General features: G+C 42.3%; 1 protein-coding gene across 6 annotated transcripts in view; it reads left to right on the top strand.

Annotated features, from left to right (window-relative positions):
* Positions 1 to 6,569, top strand: part of AGPAT3 (1-acylglycerol-3-phosphate O-acyltransferase 3) — an 89,636-nt gene extending 83,067 nt beyond the window's left edge. For 5 of the 6 annotated variants that reach the window (XM_084521417.1, XM_084521418.1, XM_084521415.1 and 2 more), the window contains one exon: positions 471 to 3,510. In XM_084521417.1, coding sequence (XP_084377543.1) covers positions 471 to 559 — 89 coding nt within the window. In that variant the 3' untranslated portion in view covers positions 560 to 3,510. Of the gene's footprint in view, positions 1 to 470 lie in introns of all 6 variants that reach the window. The other variant, XR_014693670.1, reaches the window with a different exon arrangement.
* Positions 6,570 to 16,077: the final 9,508 nt, after the last annotated feature.

Genomic DNA, 16,077 nt, shown 5'->3' with positions numbered 1-16,077 from the left:
GCAGAGATGTTAAGTACAGTAATGTGTAACAGGATCCGTTAGCTTTAAGTTCTGCGTATTAATAAATATCAATGGGACATGCAGAAGAGTACTTGGGGCTCATTATGTAGTCTTTTTATCTTGTATAGCATTTTTATCACTTGAAAAGCATTAATCCAGGCAGATTTGCCTTCATATTTTAGGCAGTATCTGTAGCAATCAATAGCAAGTGGGTCTTGTAGCCCATTGCTTTAGTGCCTGAAGGAGAAAGTACTGACTGTGCACCTTGTTTGTGATACTTAAAAAATTAAAAATAAAATTAAAGTTCATATGCAGCTTCATGCAGTGCACAGTTGAAAAGCAGCATTTTGTAATCGCTACTGACTTCAGGCTTTCAATAACTTATAACTCTTCTTGTGTGTTTACATGTAACTTCCTAAATCCTTGAACTGGTTTTAATATGTCTCCCTTTTCTCTGTTGTGTTTTAAAGCTTCCTTTGGAGTTCGTAGACTGATAGGAGTAACTGAAATAGAAAAAGGCTCTAGCTACGGCAACCAAGAATTCAAGAAAAAGGAATAACTGACAGCTGCAGTTCAGCACATATAACCAGACTATGGTACCTGATTAACTTCAGTTAAAAAAACAAACACTTAGAAACTATCTTTTTCTTAATAACTGATGACTAATATTAATGAATAAAACTTGAGCCAAGAATGAAGAATTTGGAGGCATCAACTGAAAAGAACGCATCAACATTCTGCCTGTTTAAGGATTACTGTAGTCAAACTATGGGAGAAAATCTGGGGTGGGGGGGAGGAGGAAATTAATTTTTCTTGCTTTGTTGGGGGTCCAGGGGTGGGGGGAGAAGAGAGGTCATTGGGCATGGCCATGTGCATCGTCAGATGACTGAATACACTGGTTTCTGTCAAGAGCACTACACTCACTTTTACAACAGGAGCCATTGAATGTTTCCTCTTGCTAAAGCCAACATTGCGTTTGTTGATTTTCGACTTTTTTATTAATGATCCAGGAAAAAACAACCATTCTTTAATTAATTATAGATGTTCACTGGATTAGTCTCTTTGGAAAGGTTGTGTTTTCATGGCTACAGATTAAATCCTATTTGTATGTTACACTGATACGTTTTATTTTCAGGCAACATCTTAAAACTTCTATAATGCAAGAGAACACAATGGAGTTTGGAAGCAGGGCGTTACTGATCAGCACGTGACATAGAACAGATCCACTAGTATTAAAAGAGTATAAAATTATCATCATATCTCCTGCCAACTGCTCAAGGCTGTTTAATTTCTAAGTATTACCTCAGTCTTGAGTGTTGTTAGCCCCGTTTCACATTGTGTATGTATGTAATTTTGAATCTGTTTGCGTTTGTTTTGTTTCCTGAATTAATTTTGACCATGGGATTTGGAGTTGTGCAAAGAAGGAAATTTATTCAATTGTCCTGATGTTTTTTTTTCCTTTTATTTCTGTTCACGTCTGTCATCACCAAAGTCCAGTTCAACCAAGATCCCTCAGTAAACTGGGGGATAACAGCAAAAACTAGCACAATAGTTTTCAAAATGTTGTATATTACAAACATTCTGAAAGGAGAGGTCTGTAGCAATCAGATTCCAAACACCGGTATCTCTTGAACTTCTGGTGGGAGTTTTGACATTGATTCCAGTGGGGGCCAGGATCTTACCCTGTGTGCTGTAATGGTAGGGTGTGCTGCACTTTCTACTTGGTCGTGTTATAGATATTAATGTGAAGAATATTGCAAGGTGAGTTGTGCTGTTAAGCATTAGAATGAGTGTGGGGTCTCTTCAGGGATTTAAATATCTTTAGTTTTGCTTGTTGTCCTTTGGATTTTTTCACTAAAATAGAGATCAGAATCATGGCTGTACCTCTTATTTTTTCATAAACGCACATTCTAAGATTTTTGCAGATTGCTGCTGTATGCACTGCTGCGGAATTATTCTCGAGTAGATGGGAGCTACCTATATGTTTGTCTGAAGGCCAAAATCTGCATTTGGCTATACTCAGATGTTGGTGAAATGGGTTGCAGATCCTACAGCTGCGGGCAGAAGCCAACCCTTGAGGTCTGCCATTTTAGCTGCCACTTAGAATATTTATCTCACTTCTGCAAACAGCAGATCTTATCAGAGCACCAATTGTTATTTTTCGTCTTTGCTCTAGCAATCACAATAAGGGTAATCATCTACCTTCTTTTCATATTTACTGTTAGAATGTAACCTCTTCTCCCACAGGTTTTTCTGTCTAGAAGAGCAATTTTGTAACTTGGAAAAATATTTTACTGTGGATCATTAGTCACTGTTCTGTCATGCACTTGATTTTTATTAGTGGTCTTTCCAACAGAATGATTTGAAGGATGACCCGTGTTGTCTGTCTCCTGAGACTCATCCTCACTGAATCATTGTACCTGTATCTTCAGCATTAGTGTGTCATCTTTCTACCCTACAAAAAGCCTTCCCTAAGACAGGGGATACAAAACTGTTGTTCATGGTGGTGGAAATTGGAATAAGATTTGGGAATTGAGGAGAACAGATCCTAGCCATGACTCTGTGTTCCTTACTGAGTGTTTTTGTACTCTGTCTTTAAATATGGTTAGAATTCTAAATGCTGATAAATATAACTCTGATTTTTTTCCCTGTTTTTTTAACCAGAGGGCTAAAACCAGTGAGCTTTTCTTTATTTTCTTTCCTCCTCCCCTTTTTTTTTTCCCCCGTAAGTAATTCAGTAATGGATATGATTCGTGTTTGTTAGAAAGATGTTACAAATGCTGTATACTTGCTTCCTGAAGATGGTATTGAGTATATATAAACTGTGCCAGCTTAGCAAAGCGAGGCTTGCAAAGCAGGCTGACCACTGGCTGTTTTATACTTACACTTTGGGTGGTATATTAATAGGGCATGACAAGAATTCAACAAAATAAATCCCTTCTTATTGCTGAGAAGAGGGGGAGTGCTTACAGGAGAAGGGAATTAATAGCCTTTCTCTTTATGGGATTCTTTTCTCCTCTTAGTGCATGTATCTCCTTATTAAGAATCATGGGATTAGTGCATGTACATCAAGGGGAGAATAATCAATGTTTCATATTTTCCTATAACTTATTGGTCATGCTTTCTTTTCAAAATATAATACATGCATCATCATTTACTTAATTTGCTCTTCTAAACGGACATATCAGTAACCATTTGGAAAACCGAAATATACAGTAATGTACAAAACAGTGAAAAACAACACAAATCTCTTAATTTTAAATTTTATCTCCTCAAATAGGAGTTTTTATACACGCACGAGTGCACACATACACAGAGTATGTATAAATTAAAATAACTGGAAATAGCTGAAGTTAATGTCACTAATGAAGATTAGCAGGTGGCTTGGATTGGAAAAGTGAGCGTAGATTTTATATCTTACACTATTTTCTTCTGGTTTAATAGATTATAGCTTGTATATTTGACTACCAAGCCCTTTAAGAGCAATAATAAACAAAAATATATCATGTTTTTTTTTGTCTTTTGCTTTTCAACCATGCTAAGTTTAATAAACTTCAAGCTGTAGGATCACTTTCTCTCGCCAGCTTTCGAAACACTCATTTATTGCTTGATCGTTTAGATTAAATGCCATGTCCTCCAGTGTGGGCCTGCAAGCTGACTGTCATGGATCTCAGCATTGACTCTGAAGGTGGCTAACGTGGGCCATGGCAGCACCCATCATTGTCACGAAGAACAACGATATTGCTCTCAAAGTGGGATTTGCAATTCCAAGACAGCATCACGTTGACCTACATCTTAAGCAGCCGGTGGGAGAGCTCTGAGACTACTGGTGTTGTGATGTCTCGCAGTTAGGAAGGCACAAAAAGCTGATGCTGAAGGAGGATGGGTTGTGATCTGTCTGGATAGCGGATATCCAGAGGTCTTGGCTCAATAGGGATTACAGTTCTCTGTTGCTCACTGTGGGCTGAATGTGCTCTTGCAATTGACTTAGTGTTACTGAGCAAAATATTTGTCTCTGGCACAAAGAGCATGGGCAACGTTCCTTTGTTCTGCTTTAACTTATCTTGAAGGGCTCTATACTTAATTGCTGACCAATGAATATGACTACTACCTTTTGTCCTAATTGCCTAGTGTTCACAGAGAAAAAGTGAATGTGTCTGCTCACTTCCACATGGTACCACTTGTCACATCTACTGATGTCTGTATTTCCTGCAGATGGTTCGGTGACAACCTCCTGGCTGGAACTGGGAGATTTCCAGTTCAACTCATACTGGAGAAGTCATCTCACATAGCTGGGTTTTTGTCTTCCTGCGTTTTGGGCTCTGGTTGACATGCTCAGTAGGTCTGAAGTGACATAACTGTGTTTAAGTCTACTGATGATGCAACTTTGCTGCTTCAGAGCAAAACTTTGTTAGGGAGGATACGTCCTTCCCAGGACTGCCTCACATAGGCCCTCATTACCTGGTAACAGGTCTCTCTCTGGCATCAATGAAACCAATAAATGGGATTTCACTAAAGCTGGAGCAACTAACGAGGAGGGGTCAATGTACATCTGGTAATTACTAAAGGTACCATTTCTGTCTGGGACTACCCCAAAACCTGTATTTGCTTCATGTACATTTTGATTTGAGAAACGTGGGGGTGGAGGCTTTTACTAATGCTGAATTCACACTGTGCAACATTTCAGATTGAAGACAATGTTCACTTATCTTGGCATCTTGGAGAAGTACGTACTCAGTAAGTCTAAGGCCAGTGTTGGACAGACTTAGCCCAACTGTGCTTCATACAGATGCTGAAGGCCAATGCAAATACAAGTGAAAAATCCATTCCTAGGTTCCCTTTTGGAAATTGGACACACTGGAGTATCTCACAGCATCTCCTGGATGCCCACGTGCTTGTGTCACTTGGTGTGAAGTTTCTCACTCGCCGTAGTCCCAGTTGCACGATCCTGGCTTATGCCTGGGAAGAGAAGCCCATCCTCTTCATGGTAATGGCTGCATTTGTACTTTGAAGCATGTCATCACACCTTCTTGTTTCCATATTTCTGGACTTTTGGATCCATAACGGGCTGCTCTGGAGCTGCCAGCACTGGGTGAAGCTGGGATTTGAAGCAGGTACAGTCGTGCTGAGAGCTGCACCTTGCACAGCTGAGTGGAGGAGGAACGCGGACAGATACGGCCAAATTCTTTCCCCCAGGAGATGGAAGGATTGCCAGGAGCATTGTACACCAGAGATGAGCATGTATGTGGGCAGGCAAATTCTGATCTGTAAGATGAATGTGAAACCACATGGTGACAACTTACAAGGTAACCCTAGCTATTTTCATGCAGCTGGGGTCAGAATTGGTCTTGAAGGGCCTATCTCCTCGTTACAGAGGGCAACTTTTACTTTGCCACACCCCCCTATTTATCTTGAAGAATAGTTTATCTGATTGTCTCAGTGCTCTCTGCACCAAGATCCCTGCAGATTTAAATAAATAAATAAATATTTTTGAGGGAAGACTTTCTGGAAGCCAGTGTAACGGGGTGTGCGTCCCATTTGCTAGCCACCAGAAAATGTCATGGAAATACTTCACCATTTGGAGTTGGGAAGACAGTGGATTGGCATCCATAAGCCAAACGTGTCATGTTTCTCTTATCCTTGACCTCTCTAGATTTATAGACGATAGCCCAGATTTCTTAAAACGTTACACCCATACAGACTAGCACAAAAGCTGCTCTGCAGTTTTCGAAACTCGGAGGAAGGTTAATTTTCACTTTTCAGAGTACTTGAGTGTAGTTGATTGTCTATTTCCAAAAAGCTTTACAAACTCCATTAGCAAGAGAAGCAATTTATCTTTTATCTTTTTAAAGAAGAAATGTATTTTAAAAATAGACACTTTATCAGAAACTGGAATATAATAGTAATTTTTAAACCGAACTTGGAAGTATTTGAAGTATTCTTTAGTATAGGGGTTAACTACCACTAATTTTCAGTCTCATATGAGTTGTGTTTTTTTTTCTTTTTTTTTTTTCCAAGGTATATTTTCAAGGAAAACATAACAATTTACTAGTTAGATCACAATCTAATTTGAGAAGAGCAGAAGAGTAGGTGGCACAGGCTAATCAGGAATGCAGATTCTTCCTAAGGCATCAGATAGACCTTTCTTATTTGCACTTGTGCACAGAGACAAGCTGTATCACCTGCATTGTTTTGCTTCAGCTTTGTCAGAGATGTACGCTGTGACAATTGAATGCTACTTGCCTGAAAGCCAGGACACTCCTGTAAACTGGCATGTTACTCACTCATAAAGATCACCAGCAAGTACTGTAGCTTTAATGAAACCTCGTTAATGAGAAAACTAACCCTCCTTAACCTTATTGATTGTTACAAAGTCATGCTTTGGAGGGAAGTGTCATCGTTATTAGCCAAATCTAGCGAGTAATAAACTGTATACAGGGTACACATTTACTGTGCATGTGTATATATTTTTGTACATTTTTACAGTTATTTCCTACACTTGATTCTTTTGATGTTCAGAAGAGATGCGTCTGAATCTGGTTAAAAAATAAAAACAAAACGAAGCCTAACGCTGTCACTTACTGTAGTTTCTAAAAAGAACTGTGCCCAAACAAATACACAGATTTACAGTGCTATGCAAATTTCACTTTGTAAGTTGTCTCTTAAATTTTGTTTAAGTAGTTCATGCTGTTTTTACTGAGCTTTCAAAAAAAAAAAATGCAGAAGACTCATCTTGTAAAATAAAATAGTTTTGGCTGTGTGAAAGTACTGTATATTAGAATCTTGTTCATGTGTTCAGTTGCTTATCTGAACTGTTGGTATGTGATTTTGTACATAATATGCTGGCATAGATTTTTTTTTTTTTTAATTGTGCTTAAAAAAGGATGACTGCCCAACATCTGTTTTTCTGCAGTGTTACTGAGTAAGTAGCTGATATGGAAAGGGAAGATCTGCATTCTTTTCATATTTGGCGCACAGATTTTTGTAACTAAACATGCACTAAGGGCTATTTTGTTTTTTGTTTTGTTTGATTTTATTTCCATTTATGCTTTTTTTTTTTTTTTTTGTCTCTGTCCTGCAAACTGATCCATGCAAGGGCTGCATATCTGCGGCAATAATCTGGGTGGATCATCGTTTTGGGGGTTTGGGACCCTGGGCATAAGTAAGAAGCTAAACAGGACTTCCATCACTGTCATTAAGAACTGGGGAGGGACTGTGCACTACTGCAGCATTCACAGAATTGTTGCACAAAGTTTTTCGTGGTTCTTTCACGTAACCAGGATGCAGAAGGAAAGGATGTTTCTTCCCAAGTAAGCACAAAGCTGTATGATCTAAGAAGCTGCGAGTCCAGCAGGCTAAGCTGGCTGTTCGAGATAGATGCTGTAGATTAAATCATTTTTTCCAATCTCACATCTTCAATGTTTCTGTTTTTCACTCTGAAGCCCACCCATGTTCCTCAGCTGCATGCCACAGCATACCCTTCCTCCTGGAGGCAAATGGAGACCCACTGGAAGACCATTTAGCGCTTTTGTTCCTCTTTCCTTATTTCTGATTTTTTTGTTTGTTTGTTTTGCTGTTTTTGTTTTTGTTTTGTTTGTTTGTTTGTTACTTCAGTGGTTTGCACAAAACCAGCTTTTCATGTTTCCATACCTATACTGAATCTCCTCAGATCCATAATTCATTTATAAAGGCTGATTATTTTAATGTGGCATCTTGAATGCTCTTTTCAAGTACTGTTTTTTTCAGCTTTAAGGTGAGAAACATGGGTTGAGATTCTTATGAGTACAGCATAATAAAGAATTAAATTGATTAAAGTGGTATGATCCTTAATACACGCATGCAAAAGCCAAGCCATGAAAAACAAAGCCTCAGCTGATGGCAGAGATCTGTTCCTCTGTGTGTGCTGCCTCGCTACGGGCTACAGAAGAGGGCTGTTGCTAATTTTTGGCCTCAGAGGTTCACGTCTTCTCTCACTGCCTATTAAGTTCTCCTTCTGTGATTCCTCTTTACTGAGCTGCTTGCTTTCTGTTCAGCCAGGCACTGTCAGAGGCACAACGACAAGGACTGGAGAAGCAGAAACAATGGTGTGTGGGAACAAGGGTAGGTGGACACCACAGTGCTTGATGGGCCATATTGTACAGGGCAGCTGTGGAAATGGAAGAAAATGTTTGCTGTGTGGATTGGCTGAAGATACAGTGTATGTTAGGTGGTTTCTTCCTGTATTGAGCAGTCTAACTACATCGGTGACCTTTATGCATGTCCTCTCTTAAACCCCTAAAGAGTTATGAAGATGGCTGTGGTGGTGGTTTGTTTTGGGTTTGGCTGTTCTGGGTTAACATGATTCTCACTTATTCTACCCTTTTTCTTCCAGTATGAAGTTAATATATTTGGTAAAACAGCCTGGAATTCCTTAAAACAAATGCAGTATCCTCAATACCAGATACAGTCAGTTGCAGCATTGGGAGTGAGTTCATGTTTCAGATGTGCCAGGATCATGACAGCAGTTAAATTGGGCAGAGTGCTTTTTTGGGGGTAGGAGGGGCAAGGGGGGAAAGGTGAATACACTTCCTGTATAATTCTGAAACTGGAATCTGTTTCTGAGAGGCTGACTGAGTGCATCCATCAGTCAAAACTTCATGCACGTAGAGCAGACATATGTAGGTAGATACAAGCTCGGTAAATGTGGTGTGGGTTAACGAGATGCTCCTGGATTTTGACACCTTGTGGATTCACACCCATGAACTTGCAATATTATATATATATATATTTATATATGTAATCTCCTATAATGCTGTTATCTTTATGCTCCTGCTGAGACGAAGGTGTGTGCCAAAGGGACAGGGTTGCGGTGGGCTGTGTGGTGAACCTGCTGGGGCTGGAGCTACTGCTGCTGTTCTGCTGCTGTTTGGGATAGCTTGGGAGTTTGCCAGCTGGTGATTAATCCCTCTCACCTGACAGGCAACAGGGAAGGAGGTTATGGATGCTGTCTGTCCAGACTCATGTGTGTTTAAACTCTCTGATACCCGATGCATGCCTAGGCCTTGACAGAGTGGCTGGTGGCAGCGTGGCCTTGGCCAAGGTGTGACAGGAGTGTGTGCTTCCCCACGTCAGTGCAGGACCCGGCTCAGTGATGTGACCCCCTGGCAGCTCTGCCGGAGGACAGTGATTGCCCAGACAGGCAGAACAGCAGGGAAGGGAGTTACCTACTGAACAGGTGGAGCGAGCCCTGTAAGAGCAGCAAGTGTTTTATTTACTTATTTATCCTGACAATCTTAACATTGCTTTGCTGGAATCCTTTCAGCCAGCCAGTGTAATGCCACTCAGGTACACAGAGTTGTGGGATGCTGTGTTAAGATGAAAAGATACACCAGATTATTCCAAGCTGTAGATCGCATTTTAATGGTGCAGTCCCAATATGTAGTGATGTAAATCGCTGCACCTTCGTGCAAGGCAGCAGTACAGCTGAGTACATACAATATGTCTGTATATTTACTTTCTCATCACTATTTGACAGAAAAGATAGTATTTCACTTGTTAGTCAGCAACAAGGGCAGCTGACTTCCTCTTATATGATAAATTAGGCTTAAATGTTCCTTAATCCCATCATCTCTAAACAGAGAGGAAATCAGCAGTGTCCAGAAGCAATTCACAGGCAGTGGCTGGTGAAGGTCCATGCACGTTGCACATATATCAGAGCACATAGCTCTGGTTCCTAGTGCCTGAGGATCCATGAGGGTCTCCCATGCCTCCTCCTCCACCCCAAATAACCTAAATGGCCACTGCAGGAGGGTCAGGGATGCAGGAGCTGGCATGGAGGATGAACTGTGAGCTGGCCAGAGGGCTTATTATTTTGTAATCCCAGAAGGAGCAGCCCAGCATGAGTAAATCTGTGAGAAGCATCTCTACCTTGGCCTCCCTCAGAAGCCAGCTAAGCCATATTAACCCTTCTGGGAAGTAACAGGGCCCACCTTGCTGAGTGCTTTGCATGGAGAATGGTCTTACAACCCAGGCTGTCTGACTGGCACCTTGAAAGACAGATCAGATGGCTACAAAGGAGACAAAATGTTGGACCATTGCCACTTTTTCTTCCAGTATCCTGCATTGGATCTAGCCTGAGTACAGTTTGCCCTTGCTCGCCTTTTACATGCAGATAGCTCTGTGTCTGGGTGTGAGGTGGTGAGGCTGCTGGAGCTTCAGGCACTCCGGCTCAGCTCTGGGAAGGCAAAGCACGTGTTTTCCCAAGGCATTTGCTAGAAAGCAGACCATCAAAAGCACACCTCTGCTTTTGATCCTCTCTGTCTCTGTTAAATGCCTCTGCACAGACACAGGCCCATAAGGGATAGGATGTAACGAGCAGGCTTCCAGGGGACCGATGGCGAAGAAAGCAGTAGAGCACGGTTCATTCTGAAGACTGGTTGCTTTGCTTTTCCTCACTGTGGCTTGTGATGTGAACTGCCTTTGGTTTTCATCTTGCTGAGGGAGGGCAACATTTGCAAAAGCTGAATTTGGTGGTGGCCTAGTTGTCTTGTGACATCCTTTTTATTTACCTGTCCAATGGAGTTACAAGCAGCTATGTGTTAGTGGCTGCTCCATTTGTAAGGAAAGTCAGTAGGAGAAAGAATCCAGGCAGGATTTAAGAACGTGTATAAATCTCCCCCTCAACGTTGGCTGCAATAAAGTACAAACTCTACAAATATTTTAAGGAAAATGCTGTTACTTGTGTGCTTCCCATCAGTTCAGAGCTCCTTGTTCAAGGCAGGAAAGCATCCCCACACGGCTGACAGGGCTGCAGCTACCTCTCGTCATGGGCAAGAGAGGGCCACAGACTGAGGACTGCAGACCTACCAGCCACCCAGGCTGCAGCTTGCAGAAGTGGGGTCCACTGGGACCTGTGGGCTGCAGCCCTCCAGGAGTTTCCCAGGGGAAAATCCTTCCCATTGGGGAAGGATTTCTTCACACAACATTCTCAGCTTGTAATATTGGAGCAAGGAACACAAAGTAATTTTACGCACAAGTGGGTAAGGCTGCGAGGCGTTACTGTAAGTGATTCCACAAAAATGAGACATGAAGAAAATGCAGTCGATGCTGAGCGGGTGGGTTGAGCTCTTTCTCTTTGTTAGATCCCTTTCCCTATTATTCTGCTTTGTTCTTTTCACGCTGTACCCAACATCTAATCATGTAATTCCCATTGTTTACAAAGATTTATTCTGAATGTCCAGTATTGTACAGGTGTATATAATTCCTCCCTTCCTTCCCTATTTCTCTCTTTCAAGACACTGAAGGTTTCCAGTACTTTTACTGGGGTCATAATGGCATAATCTGTTTATTATGCAGTGCAGAAGGACAGGGTAGCATTGCTTGCCATCTCTTCTAGCAGGGAAGAGACACCTGGCCACAATAAACAGGTTTTCCTGGCAAACCCCATATCTGTTATCAGATGAACTTAGTGGCTCACTAAAGGACAGGAAAGACTTTCTCAGACCGCTAAGAGGTGCTTACATGAAAGGGCTTTTGAACATCCCGAAGCTGTGGGGTGTGGACAGGAAATCATTTACACACTGAGGAGCGTAACCCTGTGATTTTGATGAGAGAAACGTGCTCAGACCAGGGCAGGCCCTTGTCAGACTGGGGCAACCAAACCATCCCCAGCCCCGGACTGCAGCAAGATGCGAGACCTGCAGGCTCGCTGCTTCCTGAGGCCATGCACTCTCCTCCTGGCAGCCGTACAAGAAGGCAGTTGGCCTATCTAAATTAAGCACGGCACATAATGGGACATAAATTATTCCTGTTAACTTCAGTGCGATAACATGGTTAGGGAGAACAAATTGCACTGAAGCAATATTTTTTTTCCTCTGTCTCTCTTTTTTTTTTTTTTTTTTCTTTTCTTTTTCCTCAGTCTCTGAGGGATCTCTCAGCGAAGCAACCTCTGGAGCTAATATTAGGCCTGGGAATTTCACGGGCACTAATAGGATTAGGCACGTGACTTCCTTTGCATTCTGATGGGAGTCAAGTGTTTAATTCCCTTGGGCTTCTTTGAGATTTTGGCTCAGATTCGGAAGCAGCACCCACATGGCTGTACGCCCAAATTTGCCTCTCTGGGGCGAGGCTCACGGTGCCTTTCCATCTGAAATGTGTTGTTCAGCACAGCTGAGAAATACTCTGCAACACAGGATGGTAAAAATAGTGGACGCTTTGCAGTGCTGCTGGAGGACTCCACATGCAAGCAGCATCAGACCTGGGAAGTATTTACAGCCTTATTACTGGGGGGTTGTGGAGTTCAAAGCAAGAAGCAGTGACGGACCTTGTTGTTTCTCACCCATCGATGTTATCCTTTGCTTCACAGCTGTATTAGTAGCTTTATTACTGAGAGCATCAATGATTAATGGGATCAGATCCTGAAACAGAAGCCTGTGGCAGAAAAAAGCCAGTGTTGCCTGTACATAGCTGTGATCTTAAACCTTATGGTACTGTTGTGTGCGTGGTTGCTTGGTCCACCTTCTTCTCTGCACAGTCACAAAGGCACCTGAAATTAAAGGTGGCAACTCTCAATGTAACCCTCCAAGGGGTGCTGTTATCATGGCATTTACAGCATCAGGCCTTGTCTTCAAAAGTGAAGGTTAGTGATAACAGAGCAATTGCCATTTGATGGTGTTGTAAGGAAAAACTCTCCTCCTGATGGGACTGGCTCCTGTGAGTGCTTCAGATGCTAAAACCCATACAGCCTCTGGGCTGTACTGCAAAACTAACTTCACTTCATTCTTCCTATCCAGCTAGAGGTTAAACCAAACATCACTTTTTAGGGACAGAGAATGAGCCAGTGTTCGTGTCCTCTCTCCTTTGGGAAGTTACTACCCCATCAACAGGGGTCAAGGCAGAAGCACAGGCCTGAGTGGCATTGCCACCTCCAGGAGGGAGAGGAGCAAAGCACCGCTGTTCCTACACAGCCCTCTTGTGGGACACGGGCAAGGTATGAGACTAGCACCGAATTCTGCATAATGTAGCTAGAACATGGCTGTCTTGTGCCTGTTCTCAGGGCACTGCAGGTCTCTACAAGCGGAGGGATATATGGGGTCGGGGAGGGGAGGACACATTTGAAAGCACAGGATTTAAAAATGAAAAGGCAAGAGCACTTGTCATGAAATCAGAACAATGATCTCATTTGAACTATTTTCACAAAGTAAATCCAAGAACGTGACCATCTCTCTGTGCTTAGTTTCTGTTTTTTACGGCTCTGGGGCCAAATTTTACTTTGCACCTGCTCCCCAAAATGAGCAAATTTGACAAAATCAGCTTCCTGTGCACACACACAATCTGTCCTCCCTCTGCCCCAACTTCACCCAAGGATGCTGTGTGTGGTTCTCTCTCATGTCACTGCAGAACACAGTGCTAATGGTGCAGAGCAGGAAAAAAATTAGGACTCTGAAGTGGAGGGCTCCTGCCTCAAAATTTGCTTCTAGGCTTATCCTGATGGCTCTCTGGGCCTCTTCTTCAGACTTCATTACTGTGGTAATACTTCCATTTTGCCACCTAGGGAAGACCTGCCTAAGGTAAGCTTGCAAGGGAATCTGATTTCTAATTAATATTGCATTTTAATTTAATAACTAATAGCTTTTGACATGCTAATTTTGAAATGAGCTTTCCCTTGATGAATGTAGAGAAGAGTATTTAAATGATGGTGTAACTCAATTTAAGAGTTCTTCCTTCCCTTTTCTCATCAATTTTTAATTATACCTTGGACCTGTGAGCTCTTCCCCAGGCTGGTGTGGTGGACAAACAGAAGTATTTATCGCCTGGAAAATCAAATTAAAAATTTTACAGTCTAGCTCATAACAACTTCACCTGTCCTCTTTAGAATCTCATCCTAAGCAGGAGGATAAGTAAAGAGGAGGAGTAAAAACACACAATTACTCTGTTAGGATATGTGTGTAAAGATGTAATTAGTTGGTAAATGCTTGTTTTATGAATGCCTCAGTATGTTTTCTGAAGTGACTTCTAGATATGACCACACACCTACTTCCCTAACAGTTTGTTGGGTGAAAATAGGTGTTTGTTGGGCATATCTGTGAATATGCACTGGATAAAAGGGTTGTCTTATGTCCTGTCTGTACAGTAGGCAACTGAAGGAGTATGGGTGCACAGACCACAGCATACAGCTGTTAACACAGCTTCAGCAGCAGTGGATTACCTCCAGAGCTACAAAATGGGAGTGCTCTGGCTGTGACACAGGTTGGATAAATCACGGTCTCGTTAAGCCTCCACTGCAGGTCACGACAGGTTGCCTGTGTCTGACAATGCAGTCATCTTTCTCACAATGATACCAAAGCCCCTGTACTCCAGTTGTGCATGGGAACATCCCCCCATGGTGTCTTTCCTTTTTCCAAAGTACAGGCAGTGTTCAAATTTTTATCTTTCTCAGCTTAATTCCTCTCAGGGTAGTTCAACTTTCCTACCAAAGTCCAAAAACTACTTTGGGGTGTGGCTGCCCTGGGACTCTGCCTTGGACTCTCTCCCATTCATATTGATGGCATAAATGAGAAGGAAATTCCTCATACAAGCCTCTTCTCTCATGGGCTAGGATAATTGCTTTCCATTTTCAGGTAGCAATATCTGGCTGATCTGCAGTAGGTGCTATGACTGCACACTCGGCAGGGCTGGTTAGTATGAAAAAGGTGACTGCTGGGGTTCAGAGGCAGGTGATGCAGACAAGTGGCATCTACAAAATGCTGGGGAGTGTGGCAGGTGCTATTGCTTTGGGTCTGGATGTTCAAGACCAGTTAAGTAGCTCTGGGGCATCCCTGGTGGCAGCTGAAGTGCTTCTGTTTTGTAGCTTGGGCCCAAGACTGATGTCCTGAGAAATCGATGAGGTTTGAAGGCCTTCTCCTTGTGCTGCCAGCTGACTTCGTTTCTGCCTGGGGAGAAAGAGTGCTGACTGAAAAGTTGTTTGAATTTCAGCAGAGCTGTAAAAGGCTGTAAGATCATTGCAGTATTGCTGGTTAGTTTCTAAATAAGTGTGAGCAACTCAGGAAACATACAAATGATGTGCTGGGATGAGGGAAAGAAGGCAAGTTTAAGGATGGCCCAACTGCAGACACGACTGGGTTGAATTCCTCTGATCTTCAGAATTAGCTTGCAGTAAAAGACATCCTGTCTACTCTTTCCTCTTCTTTCACTTCCTTCATGTGGTATAGAGGGAGAAGCGCATTTGTTTGCACCATTGGACATCTATCATTATCCTCCCAAACATAATTTGAAGTTCTTCTTCTTTACTGAGGTGGATGAGTGTACTTGTAACATCCTCAGCATTTGATCTGTGAATTCAAATGCTGTTCTCCTTATGCCTGCAAGGTGAAGCTGCCTCTGATAACTCAAACTTGCTGCCTTTTTGTAGCATCTTCCCCTGATGAGCTATTTTTGAGAGCTATTCAAAGCAAGCTCCTTGGGAGAAGAGGAAGGCTTGTCACAAGGAGTGCTAGAAAGAGAAACTTTGCCAGGAAAGGAGATTCAAGTTTCTTTGAGTCCCACTAAATGAAGACTGATATTGAAAAGATTATAATGATTATGGCAGAGAAATAGCATGCTACTCATCCTCCCTTTCAGGCTAGGCAGCATCTCCCTCTCCTTGCTCCAGCTGCTCTGCCCTGGCTTGCTGGCCATTTTTTTTGTAGAGCTCCTTTCTTAAATTACTTTTCTTTCCTTTTCCCTTCACTTCTCCAGGCTATAACTTTTCCCACACCACCTCGGAGGTATGTCATGTCACGTACCACTTCCACCTTGTCTCTCTGGTTTGTCTTGGAGGTCACTTAGGAGTTCCCCAGCAGGGACACCTGCAGCTCTTCACCAATTACTATCACTTCCCCATACCTTCATAACTCTCTGGTGACGTGTAGGTAGTTCACACAACACTTTATTTTCTGCAGCTGAAACTCAGACAGACGTCTGAGGAGGGAATGAGAATGCTCTTGAATAGAGCTGGTACGGAAATGGATTCCCCATACTGCTTTGTAGCTATTAAATTTCAGTCAACATCTCTTTCTCAACAATGTGAAATACAAAGTCAAAGTTATGCTTGTTGTCTAT

The sequence above is a fragment of the Aythya ferina genome, assembly GCF_964211825.1.
Source record: "Aythya ferina genome assembly, chromosome: 1".
Taxonomy (NCBI): Eukaryota; Metazoa; Chordata; class Aves; order Anseriformes; family Anatidae; genus Aythya; species Aythya ferina.
This window is presented reverse-complemented; position numbering and strand designations above follow the sequence as displayed.